Genomic DNA, 21,614 nt, shown 5'->3' on the forward strand with positions numbered 1-21,614 from the left:
GCCGCGGCGGCCGGGGAGGGCGGGCCTTCTGCCCGAGTGACGGGCGGGAGGCCCAACCCGCGCCGGAGCCCGGGGCCGGCCTTCCTGCAGCCTCTTCCGCTCGCCGGCTGCGGCGCCTGGGACGGTTGCGGTGGGTCTGGGCGCTGGGAAGTCTTCCAAGATGATTAAAAAATTCGACAAGAAGGACGAGGAGTCTGGTACGCGCTGGGCTCCCGACGCCCCCCACCCCTCAGCCGCCGTTGGGGGAAACCCTGGCCCTCGCCCGCCGCCGCCTGCTCCAGGGGACTGCGGACTTGGGGGCGTGGGCGCCCGCGTGCTTGGAGGCTGGAGCCCAGCCCCTCTCTCCGCCTCGCCCCCCACCCCACCCCCGTTTTTTCCTCCCGCCCCGGAGCCTGCCCCTAGCCCCTCCCCCGGGCGCTGGAGCCTCCCCTCGGGTCTCGCGCGCCCCCCGCCCCCTCCGCGCTCCCCGCCGCAGCCCGGCGGAGCCGGCTCGCCCGGGTGGGCTGGCCGCCCAGAAGGAGGGGCGCGCGCGTGCCAGGCTGGGGGTCCTGTTGGCGTGGGTCCCGACGGTGCACGGGGCGTCGAGAGGGGGGTGTGTGGGTGTGTGCGTGTGTGCGTGTGCCCACTTTAAGGGGACTTGACCGTCTAACTGGGGGGTGGGAGCTTTTGTTCGCCTCCCCCTCCCCCAGCTGTGGGCAGGGGAGGGGGAGGGGCATAAACTGAAAGGAAGCCAGCGCGTCTGATGCTCCAGGTACCCAACGAGGCTGGGGCTTGGGGACCATCTTTGGCCTTGAGTAAAGAGGGATGGGGGAGGGGGTGAAAAATGCCACCCCACCTTTCCAAAAGAACAACGCAACACAAACTCAGGACTTGAGAACTGCTCTCCCAAAGGGGTGATGGTAGAAGGTTGGCTTAGCACACCTCCCCGGCCCTGAATTTTCAGCTTTTCAGGGTCCTTCTGTGAATCTTAGGAAATTACAGGAAACACAATGAAACAGGGCCCGCCTTACGTTGGAAACCCAAAGGGGGCTGCCACATTCCCATTCAGTTGTACCTCCACGTGTTGGTATGCAGGTAATCACTTAATCACTTAATCACGTGTTGGTATGCAGGTAAAAATAAATAAATAAAGAGGGCAGGGTTCCTACAGCAACCGAATTTCAAGATCGCCGGGGATAGATGGCAAAGACCAGACTCGCTTTCAATGACCTGATGCAATTCCTGTGCAATGGTGATCGCTGGTGTGCATGGTGCTCCCTTCCTCGCGTGAGACTGACGCCACGTTCAGTACCCTGGTCCCTCGAAAGGCGGTGTGTGTGTGTGTGTGTGTAGGACAACGATTAAAGACATTTCTGTTTTGCAATGTAGGTAGTGGCTCCAATCCCTTTCGGCATCTGGAGAAGAGCGCTGTCTTGCAGGAGGTATGGCATGGAAGTACATCCTACTGTGTCCCTTGGGTTCCACGTTAGCCTGGTGGGTGGGGAGCCCCCTGAGGGCACTGCGGTCCAGAATAAGAGTTCAGGGACATTCTTGGATGCAAGGTCCCTCCACTCTTAGGGCTTTCCTTGTCTCTGGCAGATGCCCGGGCAGCATTCCCTTTACATTGTAGTGTCGATGATGGTGCTTTCCCTGTTTGGGTGAAGTAGCTGCTGTCAGAACCACCAACCACTTATAATAGTTTAATTGTCACCAAACAGCTGTTGCCCCGTTTGGGGACTGCCTTCCCTATACCAAAAAAAAAAAAAAATCCTGATGGATGAATCAAGATGACCACATGCATCATATAGGCGGCTTTTCTCTGGCTGGGTAGCAGCCAGTGGAATCCCAATCACTAAGTGTCTGTACCACAAGTCTTTTCTTCCTCTGCATCCCTCATCTGCTGGCTCCTTTGGCCACTACACTGTCATGGCCTCAGACTTCTAGGCCCTCTTTGCCATTTTGTTTCTTTTTAATTTTTCTGGTTTTGGTTTGGGGGCCACACCCAGCAATGCTTAGGGGTTACTCCTGGCTCTGCACTCAGATCAATCATTGAAGGCTTGGAGGACCAAATAGGATGCCGGGCACTGAACCAGGGTCAGCTGTATGCAAGGCTAATGCCCTCCCTTTTGTGCTACGGCTCTCGCCCCTTTTTTGCGATTTTCTCCTGTGGATACCTGGCATTGATACTTCTTATACTAGTATCTGGGAATTCAAAAATATACAGTTTTGAGGACTTAGCCGTTTCCTTGAAGGGATGGCTGTCTGTCCTTTTGGGACTAAACTCTAGCATTTCAGTTATGTCATTAAGGGCCAGGGATGTGACTCAGTGGTGTGTGAGGCCCTCAATCCTCAGCACTGCAAAGAAAAAAATTATATATAATGTCACTGTCACTGTCCTCCTGTTGTTCATCGATTTGCTCGAGCGGGTCCAATAATGTCTCCATTGGAGACTTTGTTGTTACTGTGTTTGGCATATCCAATATGTCACGGGTAGCTTGCCAGGCTTTGCCGTGCGGGCGAGATACTCTAGGTAGCTTGCTGGGCTATATTATCATATATATATTTAAATAACCAGAAACACCTGCTCCTTACATACTTCTCTGGCATGTGCTATCCCTTCAGTTTCTTTTTACTTTCTACCATTGGCTGAAAGATAGTCTGACTAGAAGGAAGGGGGGCTGTAGTCAAATGAGCTTAACAAAAAATCTCAATTACTCACTGAAAACAAAAGCTTAGAAGAATACAGTTTTTTTCATCTGTTCTATAGGAGGTTAAACAAGATAACTTTTAAGCTTCCTTTCTTACTCGAGCATTTGGAAAATGTCTTGGTTTTAGAAAGAAAAGGGTAATAGCAATGAAGCTGTTTTTTGTATTTAACCAATTAAGACTGAAATTCTCATCAATAGAAACAGCTACAGTATTAAGTGAAAATTTGAATGTACTTTAATAATAAATTAGCCACTTGCGCTATGGGAATCAGACACTAAAATACATGAAGATGGAAAACCATTTTTTTCTTTTTTTCATTTTAAAACTATTTTTTAAAATTTTTTGTATGCTGGATCAATTTTATTTATTTTTTTAAACTTTTATTAGTGAAACACCATGAGGTACAGTTGTAGACTTACAAATTTTTGCACTTGGATTTCAATCATACAGTGATCAAATACCCATCCCTCCACCAGTGCCCATTCTCCACCACCAAAGGTCCCAATATCCCTCCCCAATTCTTCTTAATAAAAGTACATATTAAATTATTTATTAACTTATTTCTAAATAAGCATCACATTATTTATAAATAAATAAATTATTAAATGGACCGAGTGGGACTGTGAGTGACTAGTTGTTGTTTAATCATTGATGTTGTATACACCTTCCAAGAAAACTTTTAACTTTTGCTTATTGGTGGTAATCTTTGTTTTCATTTTTTTCTTCCAACTTTCTTTGATAGACAATGTAATACAAAAAGGGCTAAAAATAAGATTGAAAAATGTAACTGAAAATGTGAGTAAAAGAAAGAGAGATTTCTTACCTGAGATACTAGAGCCAAAAAAGATGCAAAAAAAATGCTGACGGCTAGATGCTTGACAATACCAGAGAGGTGGGAGTATGTGGTTAGTGAGAGAAGTTATATAGATTAAGCTCATTCTACTTGAATTATATAGGTAAATACTGGTTTATTTTTTTTTGAGGGGACCACCCCCAGCCTTACTCCAGGCTCTGCACTAAGGAACACTCCTATAGGGCTGGGGAACCAGGGATCAAACCTTGGTCAGCCTTGTGCCAGGCAAGTACCCTTTGGTGTCTGCAGTATCATTGCTCTGGCCCCCACACTTTGATTTTTTTAACTTACCAGATAGAGACCATAAAGTTGAATTAATAGCCCTAAGCAAATGAGTTAGAAAATAGAAATGATTGAGAAGGGTAGAAAATCAAGATCATGTTGAGTGATTGTCATAAACCCTCATAAATTGAAAGCAGTAATTAGCTAACCTTATTTAGGTATTTTGATTAAAATGCATAATATTCTTTATTAAAGTTGGTTTCCTATAATTTCTAATAGGTTGGAAGAAAAGTAACTATCATAGATAACAATATTTTTTTTTGTATCAACAGGCTCGTATATTCAATGAAACACCCATCAATCCAAGAAGATGTTTGCATATTCTTACGAAGATTCTTTACCTACTGAACCAGGTAAATTATTTTGATTTTCCTTACATTGGTGTTCTGGAGCAATAGAAAGGTATAGCCTTCAGTAAAGTACTTGGTGGAAAATATGGATGATGATTGTTTTTTAAATACACTTTACTTAAAATTATGTTTGATTAACAGGCTGTAAGGAAGATGTTTGGCAAGGACTCTGATATAAATAGTTCTTTTTTCATTTATGAAGGACTTAATCAGTTAGGCATGGATTTTTTTTTTTAATTTTTATTAGTGAGACACCATGAGGTACAGTTGTAGACTTACAAATTTTTGTGCTTGGGTTTCAATTATTCAATGATCAAATATTCATCTCTCCAGCAGTGCCCATTTCCCACCACCATGGGTCCCAGTATCCCTCCCACCCCCGATCCCCCCCCATCCCACCCTTCCTCTGTGGCAGGGCATTCCCTTTTGTTCTCTCTCTCCTTTTGGGTGTTGTGGTTTGCAAAAGAGGCATTGAGTGGCAATCATATTTGGTCTATAGTCTACTTTCAGCATAGGCATGGAATTAGATTCTCAGTATTGATTTGAATTGAACAAGTATGACTGGTCCCAGAAATATATCTTGCTCTTTTGTCTGTGTGGTGGGGAAGTGGTTTACAATAGTGACGAAGAGCTTCAACTGTAGTGTTTAGATTTCATGTTCATAATACCTATTCCACTGTTTTTCTGATTCTGAGTTTATTATTTTGTACCATATTCTTCCCTTTTATGTAAGTGGAGATTGTAATATTCTCATGAGTAAATGAGTTAGTGAAATAATAGATATAAAACTTTGAGAGTAGTCCTGGAGACATCGTAAATACTCAGAAGGAATTTTCTGTCAGTAATTTAGCAAGTATTTATTTTATATCTGTATCATCTAGCAGAAAAAATCAACAAACTATTTTCCTTAGTGGAATATACATTCTGTTTGCTAGTATAGTCATTAACTTAAATTTTTTCTTGCTTCAAACTAAAAAGAAAAAAGCATAAAATATCTAAGGCCTTAGTTAATTTTTTTAGATTTGTATACACATGTCAGGTAGTTCACATATGGTACTAAAAGATTGTGGTTTGAATGATGGGAAAATGTGTCTTTACTATGCATCTGTCAGGACTGAAGACTTTCACAGATGTAGTAAAGTGTTGTGGTTGCAAAAGAAGACTGAGCCATAAGGGCTCAGCCATAAAGCCATACGGGCATACTTTATACCTTCAAGAATAGTGTACTGGAAAAGTTTAAGGCAAAGTTAGTTCAGTTGAAGTTTCGTAGCACACAGTGTGTTCGAGTTGGCTAATTGAGTATGTAGGCAGAGTTTATAGTAATCGATGTTGGGTTCTTATGGGCATATATTTTTATTTTGGCCAGTACCTCTTTGATGATGGGCAATTCCTGTTGAGTCATTTTCATTATCTTGAGAAGGAAATTATTAGTTTAGTCTAATAACCAGGCCCGACCCTGCTTAGCTTCCGAGATCAGACGAGATCGGGCGTGTTCAGGGTGGTATGGCCGTAGACTGGAGAGATAGCACAGCGGTAGGGCGTTTGCCTTGCACGCAGCCAGCCTGGCCGAGCCAGGTTCGATTCCTCCGCCTCTCTTGGAGAGCCCAGCAAGCTACCAAGAGTATCTCGCCCGCACGGCAGAGCCTGGCAAGCTACCCGTGACGTAGTCAATATGCCAAACACAGTAACAACAAGTCTCAAAAAAAAATGGAGACGTTACTGGGCTCGCTTGAGCAAATCGATGAACAACGGGAGGACAGTGGACAGTGACAGTCTAATAAATAGTCAACTGCTGGGTCAGAGAGGGAGCAGGTAAAGTCTTCCATGTGACTTTACCAGTCAGGGGGATCCCTGGCACCACATATGGTTTCCCCAAGCACTGCCAGGAGTGATCCTTGAGCACAGAATCAGAAGTAAGCCCTGGTTCAAAAAAAAAAATAGCAAACAAAAGTCAACAGCATATACAGATTTGAGAACCTTAGGCTGGAGCGATAGCACAGCGGGTAGGGCGTTTGCCTTACAAGCGGCCAACATGGCCGACCCGAGTTCGATTCCTCCGCCCCTCTCGGAGAGCCCGGCAAGCTACCGAGAGTATTTGATATGCCAGACACAGTAACAACAAAGTCTCCAATGGAGACGTTACTGGGCCCGCTCGAGCAAATCGACGATCAACGGGAGGGCCTTTACCTTTTACCTTTACCTAACTTGTCTTTTGCTTACTTCTTGCTAGAGCTTTATGTAAACATATCTACCAGCACTGACAGAGCTCTTCGCTGTCTGGGTTTCAAGTAGACAATTTAAGCCCTAAGGACTTGCTAACCGGGCTCAGAAGTATATGGAACTTTAGGTATTTTATGTATTCAGTAAATATTTATAAAAGAGTGAAATTTTCTTCTAATGGTCAAGTTGAATACTCTGCCTCAAATAGTTACAAACCCTGAAAATTTACTTTAATCATAAACTTTCAAAAATTTGTATCATAATTAATTTTCTTATACCCACGGCAGAGATTAAAGACTAGTTAATTCCACACGACTGTGTGGAGTCTGACACTCTGAAGACCGGTTGAGCCTACTCTGTAGGTATGCCTATAATATAGTGGTTAAATATAGAAATGGTCATGTTTCAAGTAGTCTGTGATGGACCTATCATTTCTCAGGCCTCCCCAGTGGCATTTGGGGTTCTGGGGATCACTCCCAGTGATACTGGACCTGCTGCTGATGGGTCTGATGGTTTGGAACCTCTTGCAGGGACCCACCAGCATGCATCTAGCAGTGCTTAGAGGGGCAAGCAGTTGAGATCGAACTCAGGGTCTCATAGATGCCCGACATGTGCCCACCCCTTTGAGCTAGCTCGCTGGCCCTGCAATTTAAAATTTTAAAAAATTAATGAATTTATTATTAGGTTACAGTATTTATATAATTTCAGGAGTTTAGTTTCACAGCTTGCTATGAGTGTAATAACTTACCACGAACATTGCAAGGCTATTCCAATACCCAGAATACCCTCGTTTCGTTCCTCCCCACCCTACCTTTCACTTTGCTAACCCCCATTTCATGAGTGTGAGAGTTTTTATCTGTAATGTTTTGAATACTAGTGAAATAGGGAATCCAGCACTTTTGCTACCTAAAAAATGTGGTTTCCAGATCAGCATCATTCGCATCACTAGGCTTGTTAGAAACACATAGTCTCAGGTTTCACCCTGGAAGCCACTGAATCTAAGTCTTTGGCACTATCCTCAGATGATTTGTTAATCACCTTAAGGCTTTCAGAGGCTTCAGCCAGGATTTTTGAGTTTTGTTAAGCAGCCCTTGAGCCTTTTATATGACTAAGCTGGTTCTTACCCTTTTGCTTGTTCCCTTTTGGCCCTATATTCTGAGGTTTCTAAGAGTTTTTTACAGTTTAATATTTCTCATGCTCCTATATTAGGCTTTCTGCTGGACAGTGGGTTATAAAAATGTATACTGTCTGCTTTCTGCGTGCAGACAGTAAGTAAGTAAAGTAAAGTATGGTAGTAAAATTCTATTCTGATTAGAAATTCAACTTTATGTCATTTTCTACCACCTTGTAAATAACATTTTTATAAAATTAAAAGTTTTGGTAAAGGTTAAGGTAATTCTAGAACTTTTATACATATGTATATAACTATATAGAATATAATTGCAATATCACAGTGTGATATTAAATTATTTTAGCGCAGTAGCAAATAAATGGCCATAAATGAAGGCCAGAAAATTAGCAGACATAGAATGTTTATCAATTCTGCTTCTTGGTAAAGGTTGTTGTTTTTAGACTTAAAGAGAAAATTCTTAGTGTTATTTTTTAGGTTTCAGAAAGTGTTTTAAATTTTCCTTAGGGTGAATACTTTGGAACCATGGAAGCCACAGAAGCCTTCTTTGCCATGACACGCTTGTTTCAGTCCAATGATGTAAGTCTTTTGTCTTATTCTTTCAAATCTCTTTTCATTTCATTTTTGCTGAGGACCTTTAAGTGTTCCAAACTGGGAAGGTCTCTTGAAATGTGTAAAATTCCATTGAAATTATTTGTCTACATAAAACTCCTACGTGCTCATTGAAGGGCACTTGAGAATGAAAGAATGAAGGTATATCACACAGAACTGTTCACGCGCTTGTATATCACAAGAACAGCTCACATGTAGTGTTCTGTCATGAACCTGTAGAACTGGGTGTAGATGGAAGGTAGTGGACACATTTCTGGTGAGCTTGGGGTGCTCTAGGCGGGCAGGGCTAGCAAATTTGAGAAGAGTTGGTTACAGCGTGGGTAGAGGACACAGACAGGGAGAAAGAGGGGAGCAAGCTCGGGTCGGCCGCACCTCTGCATGTGTGTCTCATTACCTTAGACCACCCTGCTGCCTTCCTTCTGTCTTCCCGGTTGCCGGCCCAGGGTTCTCGTTTGGCCAGCTGTAACTTGGAACCCACAGGGAAGCCAGGCCTTGGACTGAGATGTTCCAGATGTCTGTTAACATGAATTGACTGACTCGTGTAGTTTTCTGGATATGCGTGCATGTCATTGCAGGTCTTAACTTGTGTCTGACCCCCAGCACCTTCTGGCATTCTGAGTCCGGTCACATGTCCAGATCCTGAGAGGTTTCTGGAGAGATTTCTTGGGAACAGCAGCAGTCCCTGGGAAGGCTCCTGTCTCAGAAGAGCCCCAACCACGTTCTTCCAGCAAAGGGAAACCAGTTTCCTTAGACAGGCAAAGAAGGACCACTTCTATTTGCGGTGAGGACAAGGAGGATTTCAGGGGCTCTCGGTCCTCAGCTTTATCAGACTCTTCTTAGTGGCTCTGTCCACAGTTCTTCTCAGTCAAGATTTTAACTTTTTATCGAAGACACCCTGTGAGGGTGTGAATTGCGTTTGCCTCCTGCCTCAGCCACCTGCAGGATATGCTTTTCAAGAATCTCAGCCTGGTCTCTAGGTGACATCCAGCTTTCTGTTAAGCCATTTATTTAGATTCCTGGTGCGTTACTCATGGACTTTACCTGTCAACTTCAGCTCCTAGCTTTGATATTCTTACCAATTTAGTGCACTTAGAAGCAACTAATGACTCCTTAAACAACCTTAAACAATTGATTTTTATTAAAATATTCTGTGACAGCAAGTACCCAAGCCTTAGCTTGTTGCTTATACTTGTCTGCTGGTGATAAACAAAATATTTCACCACTGCATTCTATGGCAAATGCCCTATCCACTCTACTATCTGTCACTCTGCCATGGACTACCAAGTCTTGCTTAGTGGCAGCAACAGATGGATTCTGTCAAAGCAGAAATTATCTTAGATTTTTATCCCTTAGATTCTGATTTTCTTTTAATCATCCCAAGATTTTGAGTTCATTCAGGAAAAGAGAATTTCTATGGTTTTTGGGTTTTGTTTTGGGGCCACACCAGGCAGTTACTCCTGGGTCTGCACTCAAGGATCACTCCTGGCAGATGTCCTTATTGACTTCTAAGGGACTGAACCCAGGTCAGCTGCATGCAAGGCAAGCGCCCTTACATGCTATACTATCTCTCCAGCTCAGCGCTCTGTGATTGCTGCAGAATTATTTGTTAGAAGAAAGAGATGAGGAAGCTAGTTTAGGCATTTGGAACTGCTGGAGTGGGGCCACCAAGGGATAGTTGTAAAAGTCACCGGAGACCTTTGTTTCTTTGAGGTCTGAATCTGTAGCCCCAAGGGTCTGGGGGTGACCTGAGGTAACTCTTGCCTGGGGCTAGCCCCTAGGAAGAAGAGTTCCACCAGGAGCAGGGAAGTTGCAGGGAAGTTGCAGACAGGGAAGAAGCAGAATGAGGACAGAGTTGGAGTTTCTGGCACAGCAGTTGTTGTAAGAAAGGGAAAAGTTACATGATTTGTAGGAATTAAATTTGGGCTGTATGGAACTACTGGTCAGGAAATGAATGGGAATGAATTTGAAATATTACAAGGTAGCAGAGCGAATATGTTGCCTTGTTTTTCCAGCTGTGTGCTTTAGATTAAGGCAGGGAACATTTAGAGAGGATTGGCTTTCATTAGAGTTGGGATTTTGCCAGGTTAGTGAACTAAGGTAGAAGGTACAAGGAGGTTGAGTAATTGACTATGGAATCTGTGTGTGGTTAGGAGGCAAGTAAGAACAGGAACTGCTCAGGACAGTAGAATGTTGATATGTGAGTGGATTGTAGGTCATGAAAATCAGTCGTGGTTGGAGGGTGAAAGGCTTGGAAATGAAAGGGGTACCATTAGAGGTGGAAATGGGTGAGGCTCATTGGATGGGAAGAGGTCAGAGGGACTGTAGGTGTAGGGCACTTACCTTGTATGCAGCCAACTCAGGTTTGATCCCCTGCACCCCATATGGTCCCTCTAGCCCACCAGGAATGTTCCCTGAGCACAGAGCCAGAGAGTATGCCTTGAGCACAGCCAGGTGTGGCCCAAAAGCAAAAACAAAAACAAGATCAAAGACTGGAATAGAGTTTTAGAAACATGGGATATTAAGATGATAAAGTATGTAATAAATATAAATGCTATGGACATTAAAATCGTCAATAATTATTACTTGGACTAATTATAATTTTACTTGGGGATAATGTTAGAGCTAAGGATAGTGAATAGATACTAATGTTTATTTTTTTCACAAATGAAATTGAATTTGTTAAATGCGCTCTCTATATCCATTCAGTTGTCATGGCTTTGTGTTTTAGTATGTTATGGTATATGGTCATATGGTCAGATGCCTTTCTGTATTTTCCTAGAAAATAAAGTCTTTTTTTTTCTTTTTTTTTTGAATCATCATAAGATGCACTGTAAAAAATATTTTTTAAAAGTCTTTGGTTTCCAATAATATTTATTAAGGATTTTTGACTCTTTGGACAGGAAATATATCGATCTTTAGAATTTTTTAGTTTTTTCTTATGCATGTGTGTCTTAAATTTGTTGTTTTTGGGCTACACCTAGTGGAACTCAGGCTTACTCCTGATTCTCATTCCTAGTGGTACTCGAGGACCATATGTAGTGTCAGGGATCAAACCCAGGTTGGCTGTGTATGAGGCAAATGCCTTACTTACTTCACAATCTCTCAACCTGGTCTAAGTTTTTTGGATAATGCTGGCTGGCCTCATAAAATGATTTGGGAAGTACTTCACCACCTGATGTTTTCTGGGAGAATTTTTATAGATTCATTAATAATCATTTTCAGTAATGTTTACTCGTGCTTATTGGATAACATTGGGTTGTCCTTGCTCCTCCCACGGGAGCTTGAGGTTAATTGAGCTACTCCCACAACAGTGCCTCTGAGGCACACCCAATTCCATCAAGCACTGATAATCCAATATTGCTTTTCTCTTTTCTTTATGTCATTTGCATGGTTTATTTAGCACTGTCCTTTCTGTATAGACACAGGGGACAGATGATGCTATGCTTTGGTAACATGGGAGTCAATTGACTCCAAATATTTACTCCTGGGCATCCATCATATTTACCTGACAAACCTCAGTTGCCTAATACCTTACTTCCTAAAACCTTACTTCCTAATACTCCCAAAAGGAAGGTCCTGGCGAAGGGACTGGATGGACCCAGGGCAAGCTGTAAGCTACTCTGGCATCAAAAGGGAACAAGCTAAGTGCCATAAGAAGTTAAGAGCATGGTCATGGAACAAACTCTGTCATGACCCAAAAAGAAGTAACTGAATAAGGACCATGCTGGGGTTAGGAAAGACTAACTAGGCCTGAGAGCTGTAATCTGGGATATATAGCAAGATGTTCCCAGGAAGACCCAACCTTTAAGCTTAATACTTCATACAGAATGACTAGAAATATTATAAGAAGTAAACTTATTATGATTGTTTAAATGGATTACTAGCTGAGTAAAGGAGAAAGCAATACACCCTAGTTGGCATGCCACCCTTGAGCAGATCTCCTGGTAATCTCGAGTGTGAACCCTCAGATGAGATCTTGTCCTTGAAGTAATCTAGAACTTCCCCTGAAGGAGTGGCCTTACATCTATTTGTTGTTATGACAGTGTTCAGCCTCACCTATGTGTACCCCCACCCTTCATGATTTCTATACAACTATGCTTTAAGGAGTAAGAGGGGACTGGACGAAGACTAGATGATGACTAGTGAGAACTAAGAGGACTACGAAGAGTACAAGGATGAGGGAACTATGATGACTGGGACTGCAATCAAAACTATGACTGTGATTGTGCTGTAAAGGAGAGATCTAACTATGCTGGGGAGGAGAGAGAAATAAACCGACTACCAGTCAGCCTGGGGTCCAGTCCCTGTTTCTCTGTTCTCCCAGTCCCTTGTCTGCCCATCACCCTGGGCCGGCCAGGGGAATGGTTCTCGGCCATCTAACGCTCAAGTTCCATGTGTCACCATGCTCTTCTTTTGGAAACTCACAAATGCTTCCTGGTGAAACTATCCTCTCCGTGGGGATATATTGATAATCAACAAATGGATATGGTGCTTTTAGGATTGTCTTTGAGTGAAGTGAGTTCTAGTAGTTTATATCTTCCTAGGAATTTGACCACTTGATCTGAATTTTTTTTTTTTACAGTGCAGTGCTTTTTAATGAATCAGCGTGAGATACAGTTACAGACTTAGAAACTTTCTTTCTTTCTTCTTTTTTTTTTAAATTTTTATTAGTGAAACACCATGAGGTACCGTTGTAAACTTACACTATTTTGTGCTTGGGTTTCAATTATACAATGATCGAGTACCCATCCCTCCACCAGTGCCCATTTTCCACCACCACTGATCCCAGTATCCCTCCGACCCCTCATGTCCCCCAGCCCACCCTGCCTATCTGGCAGGGCATTCCCTTTTGTTCTCTCTCTCCTTTTGGGTGCTGTGGTTTGCAAAAGAGGCATTGAGTGGCAGTCATGTTTGGTCTATAGTCTACTTTCAGCATGCATCTCCCATCCTGGGAGGATCCTCCCAATACCCTTTATTTGGTGCTCCCTTCTCTATCTGAGCTGCCTTTTCCCCTAGCATGTGCGGCTGGCCTCCAAGCCATGGATTGAACCTCCTGGTACTTATCTCAGCTATTCTTGGGTGTTAAGTCTCCTATTTTGTTACTTTATGTTCCCCAGATGAATGCAGTCTTTCTATGTCTGACCCTCTCTTTCTGACTCATTTCGCTTAGCATGATACTTTCCGTGTAGTACCACTTGTATGTAAATTTTATGACTTCATCTTTTCTAAGAGCTACATAGTACTCCATTGTTAGATGTACCAAAGTTTTTAACCAGTTATCTGCTCTCAGGCACTCAGGTTTTGTTTTTTTGTTTTTTTTTCCCAGAATCTGACTATTGTAAACAGTGCTGCAATGAACAAACAAGTGCAGATGTCACTTTGACTATACTTTTTTGCCTCTCTGGGATATATTCTCAGGAGTGGTATTGCTGGGTCAAATGGGAGCTCAATTTCTAATTTTTTGAGAATGGTCCATACTGTTTTCCAAAAGGACTGAACCAGTCGGCGTTCTCACCAGCAGTGAAGGAGGGTCCCTTTCTCGCCACATCCGCGCCAGTACCGGTTACTTTTGTTTTTCGGATGTGGGCCGGTCTCTGTGGTGTGAGATGATATCTCATTGTTGTTTTGATCTGCATCTCCCTGAAGATTAATGATGTAGAGCATTTTCTCATGTGCCTTTTTGCCATTTGGATTTCTTCTTTGAGAAAGTTTCTGTTCATTTCATTGCCCCATTTTTTGTTCATCTGAATTTTAAGCTTGGCTCACAAGTACTATTCATAATATTTCCATCTTCTATTAATGTTTGTTGACTCTCTTGTGATGTGTCTTTTACTTCATTTTGATATTGATAAATTGTATCTTGTCCGTCAAGCTCTTCACAGACCCAGACTTTGTTTCACTGATTTTTTTTTCCCTTATTCTTTGTCTCTTTCAAAATGATTGGGCAGAAAAAAACTAGAATGCTAAAGAGTCAAGTCAGAAAAGGGGTAAGATAATATAGATCAAGCAGGTCAAATATAAAATTATTTAATAAAATGACACAGAGACCCAAATTTATCATAATAGCACTGTAGCACTGTCCTCCCATTGTTCATCGATTTGCTTGAGTGGGCACCAGTAATGTCTCCATCGTGAGACTTGTTACTGTTTTTGGCATATCGAATACACCACAGGGAGCTTGCGAGGCTTTGCCATGTGGGCGAGATACTCTTGGTAGCTTGCCCGGGCTCTCTGAGAAGGACAGAGGAATCGAACCCGGGTCAGCTGTGTGCAAGGTAAATGCCCTACCTGCTGTGCTATCGCTCCACCATATTATAATATTTATCATAATAAACATAAATGAGCCAAAAAATTTAATTGACTTTATCTTAAGCAGAAAACACAGTGTATTTCTCAATAATTAAATGATAATGACTGTGTTATCTAACTACAGTAGGTTAGTGTTGGAATTTATAATAAAAGCATTGTAGCACTGTCCTCACGTTGTTCATCGATTTGCTCGAGTGGGCCCAGTAATGTCTCCATTGTGAGACTTGTTACTGTGTTTGGCATATCGAATATGTCACTATATAAAAGAATGACTAGATAATTCAAAGTTTACTTTTATATTTAAGATAACATTGTCTGTTTCTAGCCCTAATGGTTTTAATGGGATAGTTTTACCTTGCTACCACAGAAACCTAGAAAATAAAGTGTATTGTACAATTATTTTCAGATGTTAGCTAACAGACATTCCAGGACTGTGAACTGAAGAAAAAGTAAAAAGAAGGTGATTTCTTGGACAGTACATTGACCAGAGACAGATTACATGCCTTGGGCTCAGTGCGGCAGACTCTTAACAGAACATTTCAAAATTCAGAAAAACAGCTGGGGTCTGGGAAACTCAGGCTTCTGTTTGTAAGGCACAGTACTAGGCAGGAAGGAGAGAGGGACTGGTGGGAGAGAGAGTTTGAGAGTGTTCCATTGATCTGTTGAGAGTTTCCTCTTCACATTTATAAAAGAACTGGTCTGTGAATATAAAAAGGCCACATTCATCATAACACGGGTCTGAGAATATCCATATTCCCAGAGTGTGCAAGATAATATCATCTAGTGTAATTCTCAAAAGGGGTATCAGGAAACTCAGTAATGGGGATATTGGAATATAGTATCATTATACTAAAGCTTTTGAAACCTTAAAAACAAGCCTCAAAAGTTTAAAAAAAAAAGAAAGATACAGGTATTATGACCTCATGATCACAAGAGACTATATAACTCTATGAAAAGAATATAACAAAATCCAGCATCTAACAGCATAAATTTTGTAGTTTTCATCATCCAATAAATGATCAGATTTAGCCAAGAAATAGATTATCTTTTTAACCAGAAGAATAATGTAAACCCAGAAATGACAAATATGATGGCAGATAATGACATTCAAGTAGCTGTCATGGATAACTGTGTTCTTAGAATATATAGAAAAACATAAGAATGAGCAGTTCATTGAAGATACTGAAAAGGTCTAAAAGTATGTATGTAGGTATAAGTCTATCTAAAACTATACACTGCATGTGGCTAATATCAAATTAATAAAATATAATAAAATACCAAATTATCAACTATAAAAAATAAGTGAACCTGAAGACAGCAGTATAAATTATTTAAAACAAAGCAGGAGAGAAAAAAGACCAAAACAATGAAGTTTCTTTTATGCTTTGCCTTTTAAAATATTTTTAAGTTATAGGCAACATTGCTTTATAAAAGTATAAATGCTTTCTGGGCTGGAGCTATAGCACAGTGGGTAGAGCATTTGCCTTGCACACAGCTGACCAGGATTCAATTCCTCTGTCCCTCTCGGAGAGCCCAGCCAGCTACCAAGAGTATCCCGCCCACACAGCAGAGCCTGGCAAGCTCCCCGCGACGTATTCAATATGCCAAAAACAGTAACAACAAGTTTCACGATGAAGACGTTACTGGTGCCTGCTCGAGCAAATCGATGAACAATGGGAGGACAGTGCTACAGTGCTAAATGCTTCCCAATCCTATTACCTAAACTATAATAAGAAATTAAAAATCAGTCAGTCAATAAACATTTGAAATGCAAGTATAAAGAAAAGAAATAAAATAGAAACTTGACATCTGAAAAAGTGAAGTCACTCAACTCTCAGAAACAACACAAAGTATGAATGCTTGATGTTTTTGGAGTACAGGGTTATGGCCACTACAAAATTGCCCAGCCAGTAGCCCTCCACCACGGTCCTTAGGTCGCTTCCTTTCTATTCTCTTCTTTGTTATCTAAGTTATCTGACTTAGATAACTTATTTTTGAACAGTTTTATCAGTGATGTGTGGGATCATCGTTTAGAAGTTCTTTTTTGTGGTTAACTTAGAAATTGTAACGTGGCTTTAAAAAAAATTGTGGTTGCCATAAAGCATATATTGTCACTGTCACTATCCTCCCGTTGTTCATCGATTTGCTCGAGTGGGCCCAGTAAAGTCTCCATTGTGACAATTGTTACTGTATTTGGCATATCGAATACGTCACGGGTAGCTTGCCAGGCTCTGCCATGCGGGTGAGATACTCTCGGTAGCTTGCCGGGCTCTCCAAGAGCGGCGGAGGAATCAAACTCAGGTCGGCCATGTTGGCAGCTTGCAAGGCAAATGCCCTACTGTTGTGCTATCGCTCCAGCCCAAAGCGTATATTATTATTATTTTTTTTGACTTTTTGGGTCACACCCAGCAATGCTCAGGGTTTACTCCTGATTCTGCTATCAGGAATTACTGCTGGCGGTGCTCAAGGGACCATATGGGATGCTTGGGATCAAACCCAGGTCGGCCACGTGCAAGGCAAACGTCCTACATGCTGTACTCTCTCCGGCCCAAAGCATATAGTATTGACGTAGAAAATTACTCACCCCATCACCACCAAAGTGCCAACGACCCTCTAATCCCTTTTACTTATTTTGCTTAACATAATATCTTTCAATTCCATCCACGTTGCAGCAAGTGGAATTACTTCATTTTTCCTTAACCACTGCGTAATAATTCAGTTGTGCACATATATCATAACTTTATCCACTCATCTGTTGTTGGACATTTGGGTTGTTTTCGTCCTGACAGTTTTGTTAAGCACTACAATGATTTTAGATGTACATATGTATTTTCAAATTAGTGATTTTTGTGTTTGGAGATTAGATACCAAGAAGTGGAATCTCTTGAGTTTTATGGGGATTCTGTTCTTAATCTTTTTTATTTTTTTATTTTTTTTTTATTTTGGGAGGCTACACCTGGCAATGCTCAGGACTCACTCCTGACTCTGCACTCAGGAATCACTCCTGGCAGTGCTTGGGGGACCATATGGGATTGCGGGTATTGAACCCAGGTTGGCCACATGCAAGGCAAGTGCCTTACCCGCTATACTATTGCTCTGACTCTGTTCTTACCTTTTTGTTGTTGCTGTTGTTGAGATATCTCCATACTGTTGACCATTGAGGGTGAACCAGACAATGTGCTCATAACAATGGAAGAGGGTTTCTTTTCCACTGCATCCCCATCATATGATATATGCCATATCACTGGTTTGAGATGATATTTTGTTGTTTTGATTTACATTTCTATGATAATAAATGACAATGAACATTTTTTTAAAAATATACTTTTGGGGGCTGGACCAGTAGCACAGTGGGTAGGGCCTTGCACGTGGCTGACCTGGGTTTGATTCCCAGCATCCCATATGGTCCCCCAAGCACCGCCAAGAGTAACTGCTGAGTGCAGAGCCAGGAGTAACCTCTGTGCATTGCCGTCATGACCCAAAAAGCAATAAATAATAATAATAATGGCCATTTGTATGTCTTCTTTGAATAAGTGTCTGTTCATCTCCACTATCCTTTTTTGTTTTTTTGATGGAATTGTTTTTTGTTATTGAGCTTTGTGAGTACTTAGTGAATATCTTGGATGATAGTCCTTTATCTGATGTCACTTGATCACTTAACATCCCATTACTTATTGATTTGCTTGAGCGGGCACCAGTAACATCCCCATTTGTCCCTGTCATGTGCTAGTATAGCCCAGTGGTGTCTGCTTGTTCTAGGAACACGAACAGCCTCAAACCGATCGTTCAGGGTCTTGACGAAGAAGTCTGACCGTCTCGTAGGTGGGCGGCCACGCGATCTTTTGACGTCCCGTGGAATCCAGTTGGTAGTCCAGCTCTAGTCCAGCACTCATCTCCAAATATTATTATGTGTCCATCCCATCTGATTTTCGATGCCTTGGCAAACGAGACAGCATCCCTGATTCTTGACTGTCGACTGAGGTTGGAACTCTGGATTCTTTCTCTCATTTGAGTAAAACGTGATACTCCAAGCAAAGCTCTTTCGATTCCTCTTTGGGATACCTGAATAGCGTTCTCATGCTGTTTTCGTAGGGCCCAGGTCTCTGAGGCATATGTTAATGCAGGAAAAACAGTGGAATCGAAGAGATGTGCCCGGAACCGGAGGTTCTTCGTCCTCTTAGCTATTTCTTAGACACTCTTGAAGGCTTCCAAGCTGCTCTCTTCCTCCTGTGCAACTCAGGTGCCAGGTCATTTGTCATGTTGACTTCTTGACCTGGGTACATATAACTGTTGCATTTGGAGATGTTCACTTCATTGAGAGTGAATGGAACGTCAGGAATGAGACTGTTTCTCATAAACATTGTCTTCATGAAATTCAGCTGTAGTCTGAGCTTTCCACACTCACAGTCGAAGTTGGCCAGCATTTGTGCTGCTTGGCTAATGTTTGGTGTTATTAGAACGATGTCATCAGCAAAGCAGAGGTGGTGTAGTTGCCGACCATTCCTTCCCATTCTAGTTGTTGTATGACATTCGAGAGGGTGGCACTGAAGACTTTGGGTGAAATGGTATCACCCTGCCGATCCCCTCTCTTGACATGGATGATCAGTTCTTTGTAGAATGATGAGATCCTGGTAGTGAATCTGTAATACAGCTCATGGAGGATCCTGATGTTTTGAGTTTGAATGCCCTGTTTGGCTAGGGCTTTGATAACCGCTTCCAACTCAACAGAATCTAATGTAATCTGTGCAGATATTTTCTTTCACTTGGAAAGGTGTCTTTTATTTTGTTCTAAGTTTCTTTTGCCATGCAAAGACTTTAAAATTTGATGTAAACTGATTTTTTAAAATTAAATATAATTCCGGGCTGGAGCCATAGCATAGTGGGTAGGGCATTTGCCTTGCATGCAGCCAACATGGCCGACCCGAGTTCGATTCCTCCGCCCCTCTCGGAGAGCCTGGCAAGCTACCGAGAGTATCTCACCCGCATGGCAAAGCCTGGCAAGCTACCCGTGATGTATTCAATATGCCAAACACAGTAACAAGTCTCACGTTGGAGACGTTACTGGGCCCGCTCGAGCAAATCGATGAACAACGGGAGGACAGTGACAGTGACAGTGAAATATAATTCCATTTTTGTTTTGTTATCTCTGCTAATGGGCTGGAGTGATAGCACAGCGGGTAGGGCGTTTGCCTTGCACGCAGCTAACATGACCGACCTGAGTGCAATACTTCTGCCCCTCTCGGAGAGCCTGGCAAGCCTACTGAGAGTATCTCACCCGCATGGCAAAGCCTGGCAAGCTACCTGTGACGTATTCGATATGCCAAACACAGTAACAAGTCTCACAATGTTACTGGGCCTGCTCGAGCAAATTGATGAATAATGGGAGGACAGTGACGGTGACAGTGTTCTATGCCCGTGGAATGAAATCACTGAAGACACATCTGGGTTCATATCCTGGAGAGTTTTGCCTTTATTTTTCTCAATGTAGTTCATGAATTCTGGATTTAATGTTAAGGTCTTTAGTCCACTTTGTATTAACTTGTGAATGATGTGAATTGTGGTTCCAGTTTCATTTTTTTGCCTCTGGCTTTCCAGTTTTCTCAGCACCATTTGTTGAAGAGGCTACCTTTTATGCACACAATTTTTGTCATAGATTGACTGTTCATAAATCTTAGGGTGTATCTCTAGACACTAAATTATGTTTCATTGGTCTTAAGAATCTACCTTAATTCTAATACCACGTAGTTTTGATTACTCTAGCTTTATAGTATAATTTGAAGTCAGGAAATGCAGTACCCTGACTTGAAATGAAATACAAAAATGAAATGAAATACAAAAGATTTTGAGAAAAAAAATCTTTTTTTTTCTCAAAATTGCTTTGGCTCTGTGGGGAGTTTCATGAATCTATACAAAATTTAGTATTTGCTAAGGTCTTGAAAGATGTATTGGAATTTTGATGGGGATTGCATTGAATCTGTATAATGCTTTAGGATGGTTTTTGTGTGTGTGTGTGTGAGTGGTGGTGGTGGTGGTGGTTTGGCAGCCATACTTAGTAGTGGTTTGGGGCTCACTCTTGGCTCTGCACACATGGATAACTCCTGGTGGTACCTTGGATTGAAGTTTGGTCATCCATGGCAAGGCAGGTGCCTTACCTTCTGACTATCTCTCTGGCCTAATTTATATTTTAATATATGTCTTTCACATCCTTTTAAAAATTAACCTAGGTATTTTATGTTTTTGGACACCATTAAATTTTTTTTTCTTGGTAGCAGGGGAGGAGAGATAGTACAGCAGGTAGGGTGCTTACCTTGCATATGACTGACCTAGGTTTGATCCCTGGCACTCCATATGGTCCCCCAAATCCCACTAGGAGTGATCCCTGAGTGCAGAGCCAGGAGTAAGTCCTGAGGACTTCCAGGTGTGCACCCCAAAACAAATTTTTTTTTTATGTAGGAGTACTTCTGTTTATTCAGCCACTGATTAGCTGATTGAATTGGGCATGAACACCACCTTACTTTTTTTTTTCATTTTTTAATAATTTTATTTATTGAATCACCGTGAGAGCAGTTACAAAGCTTTCAGGTCTACGTCTCGGTCATACAAAGAAACACCCATACCTTCACCAGTGCCCATTCTTCACCCCCAACAACCCCAGTATACCCCATCCTACACCCTCCCCCTACCTGTGGGGCAGATGATTTCCACATTACTCTCTCTCTGCTTTGATCACATTCAATATTTTGACACCAGACCCACCATTATTATTTGAGATTTTACCCCAATACTCAGATCTGCTGAAAGGGCAACAGTAGACATTTTGTTTTCTATTGCTGGTTATGAATAACATATGATGTCGCGTTGCTGCAGTAGTGGCCGTGCAGTTTTGAAATTCTGAAATTTTAACGCTTAAATCTGGAGGGATTTCTGCCAAAACCTGTTGGGTTCCAAGATTTGCTCCTGAGTCTCTGGGATCATGGCCGTTAAGCAGCTTGATCAGGAGCCAGAAAGGCCGTTCATAGGCGATGACTTGGGGTGTCGTTGGGGTGGGGAGAAAAGGACCGGCTCCACCCCCATCCCATAAGGCCCAAAATGTCTCATCACTGCGGGCCCAAAACTGACTGTCCAGTGGCCTCTGGAGGATGGTGGCCACCGAGCCACCAAGGGGGAGCAG

The 21,614-nt window shown here is 42.2% G+C and overlaps 1 protein-coding gene across 1 annotated transcript in view; it reads left to right on the plus strand.

Annotated features, from left to right (window-relative positions):
* Nucleotides 1-80: 80 nt before the first annotated feature.
* The window catches only part of LOC130032428 (coatomer subunit gamma-2), a gene marked incomplete at its 3' end in the record, with an annotated part of 68,657 nt that continues 47,123 nt past the window's right edge, over nt 81-21,614 (plus strand). Inside the window, exons 1-4 of the mRNA XM_056123981.1 lie at nt 81-197; nt 1,369-1,421; nt 4,096-4,176; nt 8,030-8,101. Coding sequence (XP_055979956.1) covers nt 161-197; nt 1,369-1,421; nt 4,096-4,176; nt 8,030-8,101 — 243 coding nt within the window. The remainder of the gene's footprint in view (nt 198-1,368; nt 1,422-4,095; nt 4,177-8,029; nt 8,102-21,614) is intronic.

The sequence above is a fragment of the Sorex fumeus genome, unplaced genomic scaffold (assembly GCF_029834395.1).
Source record: "Sorex fumeus unplaced genomic scaffold, SorFum_2.1 ptg000048l, whole genome shotgun sequence".
Taxonomy (NCBI): domain Eukaryota; kingdom Metazoa; phylum Chordata; class Mammalia; order Eulipotyphla; family Soricidae; genus Sorex; species Sorex fumeus.